The sequence below is a fragment of the Giraffa tippelskirchi genome, chromosome 7, assembly GCF_054371585.1.
Source record: "Giraffa tippelskirchi isolate mGirTip1 chromosome 7, T2T-mGirTip1v1.2.pri, whole genome shotgun sequence".
Lineage (NCBI taxonomy): Eukaryota > Metazoa > Chordata > Mammalia > Artiodactyla > Giraffidae > Giraffa > Giraffa tippelskirchi.
The window spans coordinates 100,996,491-101,016,887 of NC_137281.1; the positions used below are offsets into that span (position 1 = coordinate 100,996,491).

The 20,397-nt window shown below is 37.9% G+C and overlaps 1 protein-coding gene across 3 annotated transcripts in view; it reads right to left on the reverse strand.

The window, feature by feature from the left end:
- Positions 1 to 20,397, reverse strand: part of UBR1 (ubiquitin protein ligase E3 component n-recognin 1) — a 138,841-nt gene that overhangs the window by 5,001 nt on the left and 113,443 nt on the right. For all 3 annotated transcript variants that reach the window (XR_014058989.1, XM_081507921.1, XM_081507920.1), the window contains 6 exons: positions 19,729 to 19,816; positions 18,465 to 18,598; positions 16,979 to 17,087; positions 13,589 to 13,645; positions 11,709 to 11,786; positions 1,093 to 1,263 (listed from right to left, as the gene is read on the reverse strand). Coding sequence is in view for 2 of the 3 variants with exons in the window: in XM_081507921.1 (XP_081364047.1) it covers positions 1,093 to 1,263; positions 11,709 to 11,786; positions 13,589 to 13,645; positions 16,979 to 17,087; positions 18,465 to 18,598; positions 19,729 to 19,816 (637 nt within the window). In the remaining variant the exon portion in view is untranslated. The remainder of the gene's footprint in view (positions 1 to 1,092; positions 1,264 to 11,708; positions 11,787 to 13,588; positions 13,646 to 16,978; positions 17,088 to 18,464; positions 18,599 to 19,728; positions 19,817 to 20,397) is intronic.

The following is a 20,397-nucleotide window of genomic DNA, read 5'->3' on the forward strand; positions in this document are numbered from 1 at the left end:
CATTGCTATTTTTGTTGACACTATGGGAAAGGATCCATGGATTTAGGGAAAGGGGTCAGCCAGTAATACTGACTAAATATACTGAAGAGAGGAAGGAGGTAGTCCTGTTTGAACCATAGGTACCCTGGAAAATAGTGGCTAGAGTTGTTTCCACCCTCTTTCCTGACCTATGACCTGGAGTTGGGGGAGGGAACTTAACCAAAGAACAGAACCCCATCTCCTAGTCTGATAACCCTGGGCCAGAAAGAAGGTCATCTATGGAAGTGTCATGCCTTTTCTGGTTAGAGCCAACCTCTAAGAGTACACATTATAAAGAACCACTGCAACCTTGAAGATACCTGGGACTCTTAGAGCAGAGAAATGGAAAAATAAAAAATGATGCTTGTGTAGGGGTAAGTTCTCTAGAGAGAAATGATAAACAGTTGGAACAGGTAGTAGGTGACTTGCTGTAGATTCCCTAAAACAAAATAGATGTTTGAATTTGGCTTCCAAGCACTTATTCCCCTTGTTCCAACAGATGCTGAGAAGCAGTGATTATATATTCCCCAGTGTGTGAGATGTTTGGGTTTATGTAAATAGAAACTACATTACATGGAGAGAATGGAAAGAAAAAGCACACGCATGACTTTGAATTCTCTCTCCCTCTCAGGAGCTTGCACTCTTCTTTCACAGATATGGAGATTACTCGTCTGTTCTCAGTCATTTGCTAATATACCAGGGAAAACAATGGTTGACTGACAGAGGAAAGTGAAGAAAATTAAAACGTTCAAAGGACAATATAAAGTAACAATTTACATGTCCCTTGAAAATGTAAGTTTTAAGACTCTAAACTCTTTCACTCTACCTGAGTTTTACACAATACCAGAATAATCAATATGAAGTTTCATATTTAAGGTTTTCCACAAATAATAAAAATGTGAATAGATTCCTATTTTTTAACTACTAATTTTTAAAACTATTTCAATTGCATGTGAATAACAAGTCTATGCTCTAACTTCTGACAGATCATATCCTATTAACATACTGTCCTGCCATAATGACTTCTAGACTGGACTCAAATTCCCTAAGTTCATTATGAAGCATCCTACTTACTTTAGGAAAATGCAGACTCCAGCACCACAGTGAAGTGCATGAAAAATGCAAGCTCCCACCTCTTCCCCATTCACAATTTCCTGGCAGCAAATATTCTGAGAACACAGTATGGCTCCGCAGAAAAGACAGAGGACGGGGTGCTTTCGCTCATCATCTGCAGACCGTGGGCACCTCAAAAGGGAAGAAAGCATTTAATATGATGGAGAAACAATAAAAGCAAGATAATCAGTTAGCAATGGATATATAATATTTAGCAGTGTTTCAGATGTCAGTGTTTTCATCACTGGCAGCTTTGCAGTGAAGCAAGCTCTAAAAGACAAGGAAATATTTAATTAGATGATTCTTCTTTAATATTTCTCCTTAAGACAACAAAAAGTCTTCTGATAGATATACAGATGGCTAACAAACACATGAAAAGATGCTCAACATCACTCATTATCAGAGAAATGCAAATCAAAACCATAATGAGGTACCATTTCACGCCAGTCAGAATGGCTGCTATCCAAAAGTCTACAAGCAATAAATGCTGGAGAGGGTGTGGAGAAAAGGAAACCCTCTTACACTGTTGTGGGAATGCAAACTAGTACAGCCACTATGGAGAACAGTGTGGAGATTCCTCAAAAAACTGGAAATAGAACTGCCATATGACCCAGCAATCCCATTGCTGGGCATACACACTGAGGAAACCAGAATTGAAAGAGACACGTGTACCCCAATGTTCATCGCAGCACTGTTTACAATAGCCAGGACATGGAAGCAACCTAGATGTCCATCAGCAGACGAATGGATAAGGAAGCTGTGGTACATATACACAATGGAATATTACTCAGCCATTAAAAAAAACACATTCGAATCAGTTCTAATGAGATGGATAAAACTGGAGCCTATTATACAGAGTGAAGTAAGCCAGAAAGAAAAACACCAATACAGTATACTAATGCATATATATGGAATTTAGTAAATTGGTAAAGATAACCCTGTATGCGAGACAGCAAAAGAGGCACAGATGTATAGAACAGTATTTTGGACTCTATGGGAGAGGGTGAGGGTGGGATGATATGGGAGCATGGCATTGAAACATGTAAATTATCATATGTGAAACAAATCGCCAGTCCAGGTTCGATGCATGATACAGTGTACTCGGGGCTGATGCACTGGGATGACCCCGAGGGATAGGATGGGGAGGGAGGTAGGAGGGGGGTTCTGGAAGGGGACCACATGTACACCCATGGCAGATTAATGTCAATGTATGGCAAAACCAATACAATATTGTAAAGTAAAAAAATAGATAAATAAATAAATTAAAAAAAACCAGTCTTCTGATTAATCAATAGTAAGAAACTTTATTTTTGAATATGCAGGGTTCTGGCGATTTCCCATAGAGTCTGGCAATTAAATATGTCTTGAGATTGAGATGCATTTAGAGAATTCAGTCTTCATTTGACATGACTGATTTATAGCCAATTTCCCCCTTCTGGATTGGTTCAGTCAAGTTTGTGTCCCTAATGTTGGTGCAATATGACCTTGAAGGTATATAATCACTGTGGCGGTTGTTTTAATCACAATTTTTAGTAAGGGTTTGAACACATTTCCCCCACTTCTTTGGAGTATTAAGATCTTTAGGCTTGAAAAGGGGAGACTGCAGTCTTTGAGCTGAGGCACCCTTCCATCCCAGAAACACAGTCAAGCCTTAGGAAGGAAAAAATTATAAAGTTGACTTGCTTGAACTACGGAAGTAGTACTACGAGATTTGGCCACTTGACACAGTGGTATGCCAGATCTTTGCTATAATTGACCCCTAAGGGGTGTATCACTCTATATTAAAGTGATAATTGCTATCTCTGAAAGGGAGTGTCTTATATTCCTATCTGCTGTATAATGGATATAAAGCAAACATCAATTTGCACAGTAAAAAATAAATGCAACCCCAGGAGAGATCTAGTGATGCCCACAGTTGGGTTAGAATAAAGAGCACCAACACAAATTTCTATTAAGGGTATTAACAATTTATTCTCTGAAGTCCAGTTTCTTAGGCAAAATAAGAAAACCACAATTGTCTACACAGGAGCAGAGGGACTCTGTGCACAGGTATTCCATTCCTGTCTCCTACAGATGTGGGGATTAGTTTCACTTTCAGTATGTTGTTCTTTTTGGATAAAGCCAGCATTTTCTTTCACATTTAGCACAGAATGGCTGAACTCCATCCTATAGAGGAAAATGGGAATGATGCCTAAAACACAGTCACTGAGCAGCCACACTTCTACCTAGAAATGATTCAGTTTTAATGAAAACTGGTAGTAAAAATAAAACTGGAAGAGAGCATAATATTTATTTTCATTTTTAGTTGAAACTAATAATATCTAATATCACCCAGGAGAATCTTCACTTGGATTAATGATTAACATTCTTCTCAGATCTTCCTAAGAGCCAACTGCATGACATCCTTGAATGAAGACAACATATATTCACTGGACCTCTGTGGTGCCAATGCAGCCCTAAGATTAGGACAATCATTGAATTTGGATCTGGATGCAATCTTTGAAATCATCCAGCTAATTTTTCAAGGGCTGAGAGGTAAGTGATAGAACCACTTCTTTAGCTGGTTGACCTTAATCTGCATGAGACAAGCAGCAAGGAAGCTGATACTGAAGTAAATTCTAACTGGGAATAGAGGCTGAGCAATGGGCTGCCCAGCCTCCTGCTGGGCCAGTTAAATCCCCTGGCTTTGTGGCTCAAACCAATGGTTATAACTAAGTAAGACAATTTCGTTAGTCATCCTGTAGGGCTGTAATTCTCAGAGCAGGCCAAAGAAGGGCTCTTCAAGCCCTTAAGATGACCCTAAACTGCAATCTCTCCCTTTGGTTCCTTCAAGTGACAGCAAGTTATTTAACATATAACTAAAGACTACTAATAAGTCACCTTACAGATAGAGGCAGTTACCTGGAATTACTAATTGGTACCCTTAAATTTGAGAGTTATTTATGTTTAGTGAGAGACCTAATTAGGTTTACTAAGAAGTTTAGTTGTTGCACAATGCTTGGGAACATTATAAAACACCCAACTGAGCTTTGGAACTTCTGCAATTTGGGGAAAGGATGCTTTGTTAGTGGTACATTATCAACTGAGTCTTGAACAGGCTTTGAATTTCAGGCTACTGAGATTCTTGGCTTTTAATTATAAGTTATTGCTAGTTTCATGTTTGATTTGCTATGGGTGTTGTGTGTAATGCCACTGGAGCATCAAGGATACATAACTGCATCAACAGTAAATTTGGCTTATAATTTTCAAGATGATGCACTATGATTCCAATATGAAATATTCACACACTAATGGCTAAAGTAGACATGAATTTGATTTCTCCATTCAGTGACATTTCACTGGTGGTGTGCTGTTCTTCATCTTATGCTAGTCAAATAACTTGGATCATATTAAAGATGGTAATTGCAAAATGAAAATTACTGTTAACTTTATAGAACATAATTTTATCATATAGAAATATGGGTTTAAGCTCATGTTGTTCTCTTACAGAAGTAACTAACAGGTAATTCACACATGGTATTAGCAATGAACATAATGTAACTTGTTTACACTGCTTCTCACTAGTCTTTATTAGACAGTATTTTTTTTTTTTTTGATTTGGAAGTGATCAGTGAAAGGGAAGAAGAAGATAAAAGGAAGTATGAGAAACACTGCTTTAGAATAGTGTTTAATCCGATTGAGGTAGGAGGAACATGGTGCCAAGAAAGGGGTGTACTCCTCTTTCCAGTACCCAGTCTTAAATCTGAATCACAGGGTTATCTGTTTTACTGTTATAATTACTGTTATATAATCCTGGGCTTCCATACAAGATTGTGTCTGGGAAAAAAAAAAGAGTTCTTCAGTGTTATTTCAGTGCATGAATATGGTCACCACAGTGTAATGCATGGAAAACAGTGTCTAAAACACATGCATAAAAGATATTTCCAAGAGTGCTACTTGCTTGCGAAGCTGAGAACAGTGTGGTTCCTCTACCAGAACTACTACTAACCTGGTAAAAACTGTCTGAAGCAATTATTTTGGGAACTGAGTCTGAACAAACACTTGCAGTGTCCAAAGGAGTGCTTGACAGAAAAAGAGGCTGGTAACTTTCAGTGAATTTTGGCATCTTATGTAGAGATTACCATCCTTATCCCCAAGCTCCACAACAGGTAGTTATGGGGGTTGCCACCCACAATAATGGTGCAATGTGTTGCTGCCAAGGTGGACAAGAAGGACCTTGTCCTCAAAAAATTAGGGTTGTAAGCTTAATTTTACCTGGCAGTTCACTGACGGGCTGGCACAGGGACTGGCCATTGTTTCAACTCCCATGGGCTGAAGCAGCTTCCTTAGTGATGATGATAGTAGAGAGGATTTAAAGAGGCAAAACAGTCTATATATTTCATTCTCTTTTTTTTTCTTATTGGATCCAGGCATTTAAGAAAATCTCTGTCAGTTACTGGGTGACCACAGAGATAATGGAACAGAGATTCCAGTTCCAGAACACACAACAATGAGTAGAGTTTTTGCAAAAAAGGCTTGGAAAAGTCACTAAAACAAACATAACTATAGCCTTTACCAAGCAACAATGGCAGGTCCTAGGATGAGGAGGGCACTGATTTCCAGAGTTATTACATCACAATACTGAAAAAGTCCCATTCTCAAGAAAGCTTACAAGGAAATGGAAAAGTACGGCCCACTCATAGGAAAAAAAAAGAGAGACTGACAGAAATTATCCCTAAGGAAGCCCAACACACTAAAAACAAAGACTTTAACTCTCTTAAATACGCTCTTTGAAAGAAACCATTGATTAAAAAAAAAAAAACAACTAAGGAAATTAGGAAAATATATGAAAGAGTAGGGAATATCAGTAAAGAGAAATTATAAACAGGAAACAAATGGAAAAGTAGAATAGCAGAAATTAAAAGCTTACAAAGGGGTTGAATAGCATACAGAAGCAGGCAGAAGAATTAGTGAATTTTCAGTTCAGTTCAGTTCAGTCACTCAGTCATGTTTGACTCTTTGCAACCCCATGAACTGCAACATGCCAGGCCTCCCTGTCCATCACCAACTCCTGGAGTTTACTCAAACTCATGTCCATTGAGTTGGCAATGCCATCCAACCATCTCGTCTTCTATCATCCCCTTCTCCTCCTGCCTTCAATATTTCCCAGCATCAGGGTCTTTTGAAATGAGTCAGTTCTTTGCATCAGGTGGCCAAACTATTGGAGTCTCAGCTTTAACACCAGTCCTTCCAATGAATATTCAGGACTGATCTCTTTTAGGATGGACTGGTGGATCTCCTTGCAGTTCAAGCAACTCTCAAGAGTCTTCTCCAACACCACAGTTCAAAAGCATCAATTCTTTGGTGTTCGGCTTTCTTTACAGTCCAACTCTCACATCCATACATGACCACTGGAAAAACCATAGCTTCATGTAGACAGACCTTTGCTGGTAAAGTAATGTCTTTGCTTTTCAATATGATGTCTAGGTTGGTCATAACGTTTCTTCCAAGAAGCAAGCGTCTTTTAATTTCATGACTGCAGTCACCATCTGCAGTTTTTGGAGCCCCCAAAATAAAGTCTGTCACTGTTTCCACTGTTTCCCCATCTATTTCCCATGAAGTGATGGGACCAGATGCCATGATCTTTTTTCTGAATGTTGAGTTTTAAGCCAACTTTTTCACTCTCCTCTTTCACTTTCATCAAGAGGCTCTTTAGTTCTTCTTTGCTTTCTGCCATAAGGGTGGTATCATCTGCATATCTGAGGTTATTGGTATTTCTCCCGTCAATCTTGATTCCAGCTTGTGCTTCATCCAGTCCAGCATTTCGCATGATGTACTCTGCATATAGGTTAAATAAGCAGGGAAACAATATACAGCTTTGATATAGTCCTTTCCCCATTTAGAACCAGTCTGTTGTTCCAAGTCCAGTTCTAACTGTTGCTTCCTGACCTGCATACAGATTTCTCAAGAAGCAGGTCAGGTGGTCTGGTATTCCCATCTCTTTAAGAATTTTCCACAGTTTGTTGTGGCCCATACAGTTAAAGGCTTTGGCATAGTCAATAAAGCAGAAGTAGATGTTCTTCTGGAACTCTCTTGCTTTTTTGATGATCCAACGGATGTTGGCAATTTGATCTCTGGTTCCTTTGCCTTTTCTAAATCCAGCTTGAACATCTGGAAGTTCATGGTTCACATACTGTTGAAGCCTGGCTTGGAGAATTTTGAGCATTACTTTACTAGCGTGTGAGATGAGTGCAACTGTGTGGTAATTTGAGCATTCTTTGGCATTATCTTTCTTTGGGATTAGAATGAAAACTGACCTTTTCCAGTCCTGTGGCCACTGCTGAGTCTTCCAAATTTGCTGGCATATTGAGTGCAGCACTTTCACAGCATCACCTTTGAGGATTTGAAATAGCTCAACTGGAATTCCATCACCTCCACTAGCTTTGTTTGTAGTGATGCTTTCTAAGGCCCACTTGACTTCGCATTCCAGGATGTCTGGCTCTAGGTTGGTGATCACACCATCATGATTATCTGGGTCGTGAAGATCTTTTTTGTACAGTTCTTCTGTGTATTCTTGCCACCTCTTCTTAATATCTCTGCTTCTGTTAGGTCCATACCATTTCTGTCCTATATCGAGCCCATCTTTGCATGAAATGTTCCCTTGGTATCTCTAATTTTCTTGAAGAGATCTCTAGTCTTTCTCATTCTATTGTTTTCCTCTATTTCTTTGCATTGATCACCGAGGAAGGCTTTCTTTATCTCTCCTTGCTATTCTCTGGAACTCTGCATTCAAACGGGTATATCTTTCCTTTTCTTTTTTGCCTTTTGCTTCTCTTCTATTCACAGCTATTTGTAAGGCCTCCTCAGACAACCATTTTGCTTTTTTGTATTTATTTTCCTTAGGGATGGTCTTGATCCCTGCCTCCTGTACATGTCACGAACCTCCATCCATAGTTCTCAGGCACTCTGTCTATCAGATCTAATCCCTTGAATATATTTGTCACTTCTACTGTATAATCGTTAAGGGATTTGATTTAGGTCATACCTGAATGGTTTAGTGGTTTTCCTTATTTTATTCAATTTAAGTCTGAATTTGGCAATAAGGAGTTCATGGTCTGTGCCATAGTCAGCTCCTGGTCTTGATTTTGCTGACTGTATAGAGCTTCTCCATCTTTGGCTGCAAAGAATATAATCAGTCTGATTTCAGTATTGACCATCTGATGATGTCCATGTGTAGAGTCTTCTCTTGTGTTGTTGGAAGAGGGTGTTTGCTATGACCAGTATGTTCCCTTGGCAAAACTCTATTAGCCTTTGCCCTGCTTCATTCTGTACTCCAAGGCCAAACTTGCCCGTTACTTCAGGTATTTCTTGACTTTCTACTTTTGCATTCCAGTCCCCTATAATGAAAAGGACAACTTTTTTGGGTGTTAGTTCTAGAAGGTCTTGTAGGTCTTCATAGAACCGTTCAACTTCAGCTTCTTCAGCATTACTGGTCGGGGCATAGACTTGGGTTACTGTGATAGTGAATGGTTTTCTTTGGAAACGAACAGAGATCATTCTGTCGTTTTTGAGATTGCATCCAAGTACTGTGTTTTGGACTCTTTTGTTGACTATGATGGCTACTCCATTTCTTCTAAGGGATTGTTGCCCACAGTAGTGGATGTAACAGTTATCTGAGTTAAATTCACCCATTCCAGTCCATTTTAGTTCGTTGATTCCTCAAATGTCAATGTTCACTCTTGCCATCTCCTGTTTGACCACCTCCAATTTGCCTTGATTCATGGACCTAGCATTCCACGTTCCTATGCAATTCCAGGTTCCTCTGTAGGTTCCCAGTGAATTTTAAGGCAGGGGAATTGAAATTATGGAGTCAGAGGAACAGACCAATAAAAAAGGATGAAGAAAAAGGAACAGAGCCTAAGGCATTTATGGAACACCATCAAGCATACCAATATACACATGCATTACAGAAGTCCAAGATACACAGAGAGGAATGAAAATTTGAAGAAATACTAATAATGGCTAGCAACTTCCCAAATTTGTTGAAATATATGAGTCTACACATCCAAAAATCAAACTGAATTACAAGCAGGATAAATTCAGAGATCCACACTTAGGCATGTTATAACCAAACTGTTAAAAGCCAGGATAAAGAGAGAAGTTTGAAAGCAGCTAAAGAGAAGCAACTTATTCCATACAAGAGATCCTCAATAAAATCAACCGCTGGTTTCTCATCAGAAACCATGGAGGCTAGAAAATAGTATGATGATACATTTAATGTGCTCAAACTAAAAAAACTATCAACCAAGAATCTGATATCTGCCAAAACAATCCTTTAAAATAAGAAAGAAATTAAGACATTTCCACACTAGTTCACTGTTAGCAGGTCTGTCCTACAAGAAATGCTAAAGAGAGTTCTTCATGGTAAAGCAAAAGAACATGAAAGGTAACTTGAAGGTAAAAAACAGATAAATGGTAAAGGTAAAAAAAGCTATCATAAAAGCTAATATTATTGTAATTTTTGATACAAAATTCCTTTTTGTTGCCTATATGATTTAAAAGGCAAATACATAAAACAATCATTACAAATCTATGTTAACAGGCACACAGTGTATAAAAATGTTAAGTCTGTGATTTCAACAACATGAAGAGGAGAGAAAGAGTCAAGAAGAAAGAGAGTTAATGTATGCTATAGAAATTAAGCTGGTATTAATTCAAAGTAAACTCGGGTTGTCATCCCTATGGACACCCAGCAAAGTTGCAGGGTACAAGATCAACAGACAAAAATCAGTTGTGCTTAAATACATCAGCAATGAACAATCCAAAAAGGAAATTAAGAAAACAATTTCATTTGTAATAGCATTCAAAACAATAAAATACCTTGGAATAAATGCAACCAAGAGTGGAAAGTCTTGTACTCTGAAAACTACAAAACATCACTGAATAAAAGTAAAGAAGGCTTAAGCATGGAAGGCATCCATGCTCATGGACTAGAAGACTTAATACTTACTGTTAAGAAGGCAACACTCCAGAAAGTGATCTACAGATTAATGCAATCTCTATTCAAATCCCAATTGCCTCTTTTGCAGAAAAGAAAAAGTCAGTTCTCAAATTCCAATGTAACCGTACATGACCTCCAAGTAGTCAAAATAATAATGAAAAAGAAAAACAAACTTGGAAAACTCTTAGGTTACAATTTCAAAACTTACTTCAAAGCTACAGTAATTACAATGATGTGGTACTAGCATAAGGATAGACATATAGATCAATGGAACAGAACTGAGAATCCAGAAATAAAATCAAATATCTATGATCAAAAGTAGGTGCCAGACTATTTAATGAGAGGGCAACAACAGTCTCGAAAAATGATGCTGGGACAACTGGAAACCAGATGAAAAAAAGAATGAAGTTGTACCTCCCACTTTATTCCAAAAAGTAATTCAAAATGGATCTACAGCCAAAATAGAAGAGCTAAAACTATTAAATTATTTGGGAAAAACATAGGGATATATCTTCACGACTTCAGATTTGGCAACAAATTCTTATACCAACAGCATAAGCAACAAAAGAAAAAAACATAAAGTGGATTTTATATATCAAAGGACATTATGAAGAATATGAAAACAACTTACAGGAGAAAATATCTGCAAATTAAAATCTGGTAAGGGTTTAATACTCAGAAAATAAAAAGAACTCTTAAAACTGAACAACAAAAAGAAACAATTATAAAATGGGCAAAAAACTTGAACACACATTTCTTCAAACATATACAGATACATAACAAGAACACAAAAAAATGTTCCACATCACTGGTCATTAAGGAAATGTGTATCAAACCACAGGGAGCTACCATTTTTTCACCCACTAGGATGGCTTTAGTTGAAAAAAACAAAAACAGAAGATAGCAAGTGTTGATGAGAATATGGAGAAACAGGGGCCCTCATATATTCTGGTGGGAGTGTAAAATGGTGCAATCATTGTGGAAGACAGTTTAATGGCTCCTTGAAACATTAAACACAGATTACCGTAATGATCCAACATACCACTCCTAGGAATATATATACCCAAGAAACTTGCACATGAATGTTTATAGTAGCATTGTTCATAACAGTCTAAAGAGGGAAACAACCTAAATGCTCATCAGTGGATGAATAGATTAATAAATTTTGGTGTACACATACAATGGATTATTTAGCCAAGAAAGAAATGAAATACTGATACATCCTACAACTTGGATGAACCTTAAAGGCATGTTAATTGAAAAAATCCAGACACAAAAGGTCACAGATTGTATGATTCCTTTTATATAATGTATCCAGAATAGGCAAATCCATGGAGATAGAAAGCAGATAATCAGTTACTAGAGAACTGGGAAAGAATGGATGAGGAATGATTACTTAGTGGATGCAAGGTTTTTCTCTGGTGTGCTAAAAATGTTTGGTAACTAGAGAGAAACAGTTACTGTACAATAGTAGCAATACACTAAATGCCAATGAATTATACAAAATTGTATGTTATGTGACTTCTTTGTCAATTAAAATTTGCTAGTGGTGGTGTTTACCAAATGCAAGCTCAAAAAAAAAAAAATGTCTTCTTACCTGAAATGAGAAGCTTGATTTAGGAGGCAGCTATAGTCATCAGGAAGCTCTATCAAACTATTTCTTTTTCTAGGGTACCTAGAAATATAATTTAAATGGCAATGAGTAAATAAGCCCAGGTCAAAAACAGACCAAGTAACAGAAGGATGAATGTTTTAAAGATAATGAGAGAAAAATTCCCTGGTGGTCCTGCTTCCACTGCAGGAGGCCCAGGTTCAATCCCTGGTCAGGGCACTAAGATCCTGCCACATGGCACAGCCAAAAACAAAACAAAAAACTTAGGGATTCATTTTTGCAACTCATAGTAATTCCCACTGTTGACTAGATTTATCCAAACTTTTCAGTCTAGAATTCCAGATCTTTCATCAGCTGGTTTCCTTTCCAAATCCAACTCCTACTATTTCCTAAGACTAAATTGTTCTATTATTTCCATACTGTCTAGGAAGTAATATAAAATAGCAGTTAAGAACACAATCTTTGAAATCAAACAGGCCCAGTTACAAATCCTAGATTCCGACACTCGACAAGCCACTGAACCTAATCCTGTATTTGCTGGTCTGCAAACTGAGAATAAGTATATTATGCTCCCTCAGTCATAAGGTAGACTATCAATTTAGTAACACATTTTGTTGGGGGGTGGGGTGAGGAGAGAAACATTAAATACTCATGCTGATTGAAAAAATGTTAAATATGAATAATAGTGTCAAGGAACCTCAAAGGGCTGTTGAGAACTCAATTAGATGTTGAAGCAAAACATAATACACTTAGTACCTAATACATGTTTGTAAGTGTTATTTTTCATTCTCACCATTCTAATACAACAAAAGCCTTGCATGTATGCCCTGGGAAAGGTCATCTGAATAATATGATATTATTATTTCATACAAAGGTCATCTGAAATAATATGAATAATAACGAAATTCTCTCCTTAAACCCCAATCAATTCAAATTCTGTAATTCCTTCTGTGTGCAGCAAAAATTATCTCCTCTAAGGCTAAACTTATATCGTTAAGAATATTCACTATTTAACTTTCTATTAGCATTAACAGTATATTCCATATATTATTATACTTTATCTTATCTCTTGAATTTATATATATAACTAGACTATAAACTACCTATGACCAAAACCTGTATGTTATATATCTTTTAACTCTCCAGGAGTATGTTAGTTTAGTACCATGCTGGGGAAACAGCAGATGTCTAACAGACACATAATGACTTTTGTGAGACTAACAGTCCTAAAATATGTACTCATCTTTTAAACTCTTCTTGGTGATGAGAATACTACTGCCTCTGAGCACAGGAGGTGGAGCTATAATATCTAAATCACTAAAATTGGGTTATACATATGAGAGGATATGTTAGCATAGGTTTCAGGGAGAAGGTGATATTTAAATCGGTCCTTGAGGAAGAGATGGATTTTGATTAAGCCAAAACTTAAAGGAGACAGGGGGGCTGAAGAAAACTTTTGTTGAGTAGGCTCCAAGCATATAGAAAGGAGGAGATGGGGAAGAGGGAATAGTTTTACTTATATTTTCATTCTCAAAAGGAAAAAAAAGTGATTTACATGAATACTGTCACTACCCTCTCATTTTAGTAAGTAGTAGCTCCAAGAAACCATCTCTTCCTTTGCCTTTTAACAGGTATGCATTAGCGTAAGAAACAGGAGTTGGTGGTGCCAAACAATTTAAGAGGGAAAGGACAGTCACTTCAAGAAAAAAATCAATTGTAGGAAGAATCGAATTTTCAGCAGGACATAACAGAAATGTAAGAAATAGTGTGCTGAGTGAGAATGAAAACAGACCAGAAAGCATACTCATCAGCTAACTACTTTTGGAAACACAACTTGTAGGGAAGGACTGAGAAGTAAAACCAACCTGACTACAGTGCTTTTTTGCTTCAAACAGTTTAGTAAGGCAGGGTCGGTACACCACCTGTATGGGAAGCAGAGAGAAATGCAAATGGGTCATCACAACTTGGTGCAATATTCATCGAGCCATCCGCGCTAAACCTCTCGGCCCCTTCTTTCCATGTGCTCTCTGCTAGACATCTTTTACTTTACATCTTGCCTCTTCTTTCTTCTCCTTTTCTCCCCTTCTTTTTCTATGTCTTCCTATTTATCCTCCCCCAAATCTTCTATTAATTTCTTTTTTAAAGGGTTTATCTATTATTAGAAAAACATAAACTATGCTCAGTATTATAACAAGAGGGAATTTAATACCAGAAATTGGAAATAAAGGTGACAGAAAGGCTGAGAAGCCAACCAGGAGACAAAAAAAGCAAGGCAACCCGAAGATCAGCCAATAATAGGAAGCTACTACCCTTGCCAGGCTGGAGGAACAAAACAGTATTTTTGGAATGGTATCGTTGGAGCTAAGGGTCAGTGGTGTATCAGATGAACCAGTGACTGAAACCACCTGCACTGACTAGGCACTCTAGTATCCACTTGTATGAGTTATCTTATAACAGGAGGTCCTAGTAAGGAATGCAGAACTAACAAGCTACCACCAAACGGAAGAATTCAGGGAAATCAAAAGGAGATGCCAGTCCATACATCCCACCAACCTCCCGGAATCCTTCTTGCTAGAATCCATCTTGGCTGAGTGATGTAGGTGTCACCAGGAAGGACCCTGAGTCAGAGTGATAGGCCAGAGACACCCCGTAAACTAACTCAATTACCATAAACCCATGGCAGAGCCGTTCTCCTGAGTTCTCTTACCCTGCTGCTCTCCGCCTGGGCGCCCCTTCCCAATAAAGTCTCTTGCTTTGGCAGCACGTGTGTCTCCTCAGACAATTCACTTCTGAGTATTAGACAAGAGCCCACTCTTGGGCCCTGGATGGGGTCCCCCTTTCCTGCAATAGGTGGATGCTGGAACTACAGCAGACTTGTTTGGTGGGAACTAGAGCCAGAGAAGAGCTATAGCCACTGTCAGGGACGCCCCACAAGGCAAAGAGAGGTGACCTAAACACAGGTTTCTCTCTTCCTCCTGGCCTCCAATATCCTGCCAGTGCCTCCCACAGGCTGAAGCCAACTGACAAAGGAGACTGGGAAATATGGCCTAGAGAGGTCAGTTCCCTGTCTTTCAGAGCAGACAATGAGGAAAGTCTTTAAGGCAAGCAGAGCCAGGAATGGTACAGACTCTGTGTTTCAAAGTTTGAATTTTTAACATTAAACTAGAATGGCAAGCTAAAAATGTATCAACTCCAACAATATAAAAATAAAATTAGTATAACCTACTGTGATTGTACTCAACACAAAGCATGGTACTAATTTTTTTGGATCCATCTGATTCATTTTTATCACACTGGAAATCAGAATACCTCATGAGAAATGAGGAAACATGGAAAAGCACCCAAAAGAAGAGATGAGAGCACACAGAAAGGTGGCCAGAGATGGGCGACAGTCACACAAATCCTGACTTGAGCATGCAGGGAACAAGACCCCGATTAAAGAAAAAGGAGAAAAGAAAAGGGGAGAAAACTGAAAAGACTAAAGGAAATCACGAGTGTGATACTGTGACTGATAATGTTTAAAAAAAGAGATGAAAAGCCACAAATGGAATTACTTGGGCTAAACCTGTGTCTATCAAACCAAGTCTGAACACAAGTATGAGGCTGGTAGCTAGGAGAACTCACCACGTTTGGAGAGTTTCCAGGTTGGTGAACACATGTCAATTCGGGGACAGTGGTGTGCTCAGTGTGGAAGTTCTGCTCCCTTTTCCCCATACCTTGCCCTGTGCATCTCTTCTATCTGGCTGGCTCTGATTTATATCCTTTTATAAAAAACTGATGCCCTAGTAGGAAAAACATTTCTCTGAGTTCTGTGAGCTGCTCTACAAATTAATCACACTATATAGCCTTTTGGTCAGCACAGGAAGACAGCCTGGATTTGTGACAGCCTGGATCTTTTTGAAGTATGTGATGCTGTCATGTTTTTAGCACTGATTCCTCAGCCTGTGAGATCTGACACTATCTCCAGGTAGATACTGAGCTGAATCGTAGGACACCCAGCTAATGCTGAAGAATTACTTGCTGGATGTGTGGGAAGAACATCCTCCCCAAGTGTCAGAAATGGATGTCAGGATCTTTAATGGGGGAAACAGAGTAACACGATGAGAACTGACTATTAAAACCACGGTATACGTCAATTTTATCTCAAAAAAAAAAGATGGAAAATGGTGGTAGCAAAGATAGGGTTAGGAGACTAGAGATTTGAAGGGTAGAGAGTAAGCAAGCAGAAGGGTCAATTAAGTACGGGGGTAGAAAGAAATCTTTAATAAAAGAAAAACACAATTCCCTGTGGGAAATTTAAATGGATACATTTTTGAGTTACCAAATGACTTTTTTAAAAATTAACTTTGTTTTTTTACTGAAGGATAATTGCTTCACAGAATTTTCTTGTTTTCTGTCAAACCTCAACATGAACCAGCCACAGGTACACATGTATCCCCTCCCTTTTGAACCTCCCTCCCATCTCCCTCCCCATCCCACCCCTCTAGGTTGATAGAGAGCCCCTGTTTGAGTTTCCTGAGACATACAGCAAATTCCCGCTGGCTATCTATTTTACATATGGTGATATAAGTTTCCATGTTACTCTTTCCATACACCTTACCCTCTCCTCCCCTCTCCCCATGTCCATAAGTCTATTCTCTATGTCTGTTTCTCCACTGCTGCCCTGTAAATAGATTCTTCAGTACCATTTTTCTAGATTCTGTATACATGTGTTAGAATATGATATTTATCTTTCTATATCTGACTTACTTCACCTGTATAATAGGTTCTAGGTTCATCCACCTCATTAGAACTGACTCAAAGGCATTCCTTTTTATGGCCGAGTAATATTACATTGTGACTTTTATTTCCTCCTCAGTCATCTTTCTAAAATATGTGCTACCATATGAGATATGCTACTGTTGTTGCCCCACTCTGGGTTCTTCTGATGCTTAACTGTGACTGTATGGCTGCTGACAACATGACTTATCCTCACTTCACCACCACCTCCACCCCATTTAAAACTGGGATAAGACAGCAGCTGTGGGGAACTTAAGCACAATGATTGGCAGTCATGGTGGAACAAGTAGAAATTCTGATGGCCCATTGCTGTTGGTCTTATCCCCAACCTCTTCAGTGTGTGAATTAGGACCCTTGTGTAGTTTTGCCACCCCCTTCAATCAACGGTAATCAATCTAAAAGCTTAGCAAGTATTTTAAATTTAAAATTTCCAAACTGTGTAATACTCCAATAATGATATTTTATCCCCACAGTACCTCTGGAGGAGGGGCCTCACAGTATCCCAATATTTCTGGAAAAGCAGGAACAAATTTGTGGGTAAAGATAAATAGCTACAGAGTGCATTGTACTCTCCTTCTGCAGCATCTATAAGAAAACAAAAATATATTTAATAAGTACATTATTCTTACCTGGTCATCCTGTGTCTAGAGTTTCTTCATTGTTTATGCTCATTTCTATACTCTGCCTATACAGAATATACTTGGTACTCTGTAAAACTGTGGGTGATAAATAAGACATGGTGATCCTTTTAAATCTGATTTGAGTCATTCTCCTGATCAGACTTCTCCAACATCGAACCACCCCCAAAATACAAAAGTGCTTATCGTGCCCTACCTGATCTGACTTCATCTCTTACCTGCCTCCCCCTGCTCATTAGGGTTCAGTCACTCATCTCTACTATTCTTTGATGACATCAAGCAAACGCTTTGCATTTACTGTTCCTTCTGCTTACAATAATCTTCCTTCAATTCTCCATCCAGTTCAACACCATGTCCTTTTTTGATTTCTCTCGATGTCTCCTTACAAAGAAGTCTTCCATGACTCTGCCCCAGCATTCGCTATTCTCATGACCTGCTGTATTTTTCTTTGTAGCACTTACCACCATTTGACATTATACTACATGTATTTATCTGTTGGCTTATATTTCATCTCCTCTCAATAAAAGAAAGGGCTTTATCTTATCCATTGCCATATGACAGCATCAACAAGATAATAAATAACTTTTTAAAGAATGAAAACATAGATCTGTGCTGACAACCACTTGGAAAGAAAGCAGTATCCTATTTATACAGAATCAGAACAAACAAATCTACATCTAATGAGCCCTACTGAACAGCGTTCAATATAAAGAACCCTGTTAAGGCTGACCTGAGAAAAGAACAAAAGAAAGCATCTCGGAGGAAATTTGATGACTCTTCCAAAATCATACAAACCTTCTGACTTTTACCCATACAAAGCCACAAGGAAACCTTCTCTACCTTGATGTAGATTTAAGGCAAGTAAAGAAGAAAGGAAATTATTTGGTTACTCAAATACACAGGGCCTTGGTTAACACAACAGGCCTTTCCCAGCAGCATTTTATTTATTTCATAATAGATATAATCAAATGTTCAAACTTCAAGAAACAGAGTATATTATAAAGCCAAACAATTCTCTTTCTTTAAAGCCAACCAATCTTTGTAATTTTTTATCTGTCCTATACCGCATGAAGGCATTTTGTAAGCTCAAATACAAAAGCTGTACATAGATAGGAGCCATGAATAGGTTTTGTAGATTATGAGGCTAATCTGGTTTCTGATCTCACTTTTTACCCACACCAGGGCAGGGGCACACATGTTTGGAATGAACACCGATGAAAGAGGTGAGGAATGAAGAAGTGGTTTTGCCTGCTCTCACCCTTGAGGTTGAAGGTAACAAAAAAGTCTCTTATTTACTACTCTGTGATTTCATTTTCCTACTTACTGGTAAACAGTTCTTCAGGTGGAGTTACTCCAAGTAAATAGTGGAAAAACAATGCAGCACAGCGAAGATACGGGATGATGCCATTCTTCAAGGATACCCATAAATACCAGCCAGGAATACCACACCCAATGAGGCTGAAAGGCAACAATTCCAGATCAGAACAGAATACAAATCAGATGAACACATAGATTGTAAATACATCCCCTTTCAAAAACACACCTCAGCATTAAATAATTTTTTATGCATTAATATTTAAACATTAAAACAAAATATTTAACTAACTATAGCTTCAGTCTTTAAATCTCCTAATAGTTTCTTAAAGCAAACCACAAATCTTGTGTATTTAGGCAAAGAACAACTTTTTTCTTTTTCCTAACCCTTGTAATGAAATGTGGAGCAAATGCATTTATCAGTAACTAACCAAAGCAGCTAAATTAGCTTAAAAAATTTAATACTTTCCTGACTTCTGTATTAAAACTGGTGATTTTCAGGGCAGTGAAACTAATAATCTATATGATACTATAATCTTACAACACAAAGCGAGAACCTTAATGTAGGCTATACACTATATAGTTAATAACAATATATCAATACTGGTTCATCAGCCTAACAAATGTACCACACAAATGAAAGATGTAATGGAGAAACTGGTGGTGGGAGGGAGGAAATGGAAACTCTTGGTTACTTTGTATTCTGTAAAACTAAAACAGCTCTAAAAAATAAAGTCTATTAACATAAAGATAAATACACATATATTTAGTACTTCAACTGAAAAAAAGTTGACTGATGAAGAAGACGAAAACAAAGAGGGAAACTTGGCAGCAGATGACGCTCAGCAGAGCAGTCTATTGCACTTTTGGTTTAACCTCTGTATTGTCAATATATTTCACATATTACTCATAACAGCCTTAAAAAAACTTCTAAGTAGTTAAGTCTATTAACTGTATGAATTGCTTTAAAAGGACAACCTATTTTTAACTTTCACATTTATTTAAAGTTTAACTGCTGCATCTTGTTAAAATTCTATCATCTTTTGCCTATATTTCTGTAACAGTTTATAAGAATAAAGATGTGTCAAAACTTGTTTTCAGTCTCAGAAACAAATCAATGGGTAATTTTTATTTGTTGTTATTCCAAAAGCCTTTAAGTGATTTTTAAAAACTGGAATTAAAATGGTTCAAGAGATACTGCCAAACAACTGAACAAAGATGTGGAATTATAAACACAATACTGAAATAGAATGGACTAATGGGCTGTTACTCACCCACTTGTATACTGAGAAACTTCTGCCAAGAAAGAAGATGCAGAACGAGCCTCTTCACTCTCTTCCTGTATCTGTGCAAGGGGGAGGCCTGAAAAAGAAATTCTAAAAGATAAATCTATGAATTTACTACTCAATTTATTAATGAAACCTCAATTTCAGAATTCCCTGGTGGTCCAGTGGTTAAGACTCTGTCTACCAATGCAGGGGACACGGGTTTGATCCCTGGTGCAGGAAGATCCCACATGCCGTGGGGCAACTAGGCCCATGCACCACAACTACTGAAGCCCAAGAACCTAGAGGTCATGCTCCACAACAAGAGAAGTCACTGCAATGAGAAGCCCATGCACCACCACTAGAGAGTAGGCCTCCACTAGCTGCAATTAGAGAAAGTTCGTGCACGGCAATGAAGACCCAGCGCAGTCCAGAATAAATAAAAATAAATAAACAGAGAGTTCAGTATTTGTATATGACTTTTCGATTTGAGGTAAATTTTGTAATGCAATAAAATACATAAATATTAAATGCACCATTTGATGAAGTTTGACAAATGCACACACCCATGTAACAATATCTTTTAAAATTAATGAACTATTTTTTTAAAGCAGTTTTAGGTTCACAGCAAAATTGAGTGGAAAGCACAGATTTCCCATATACCTACTGTTCCCAAAC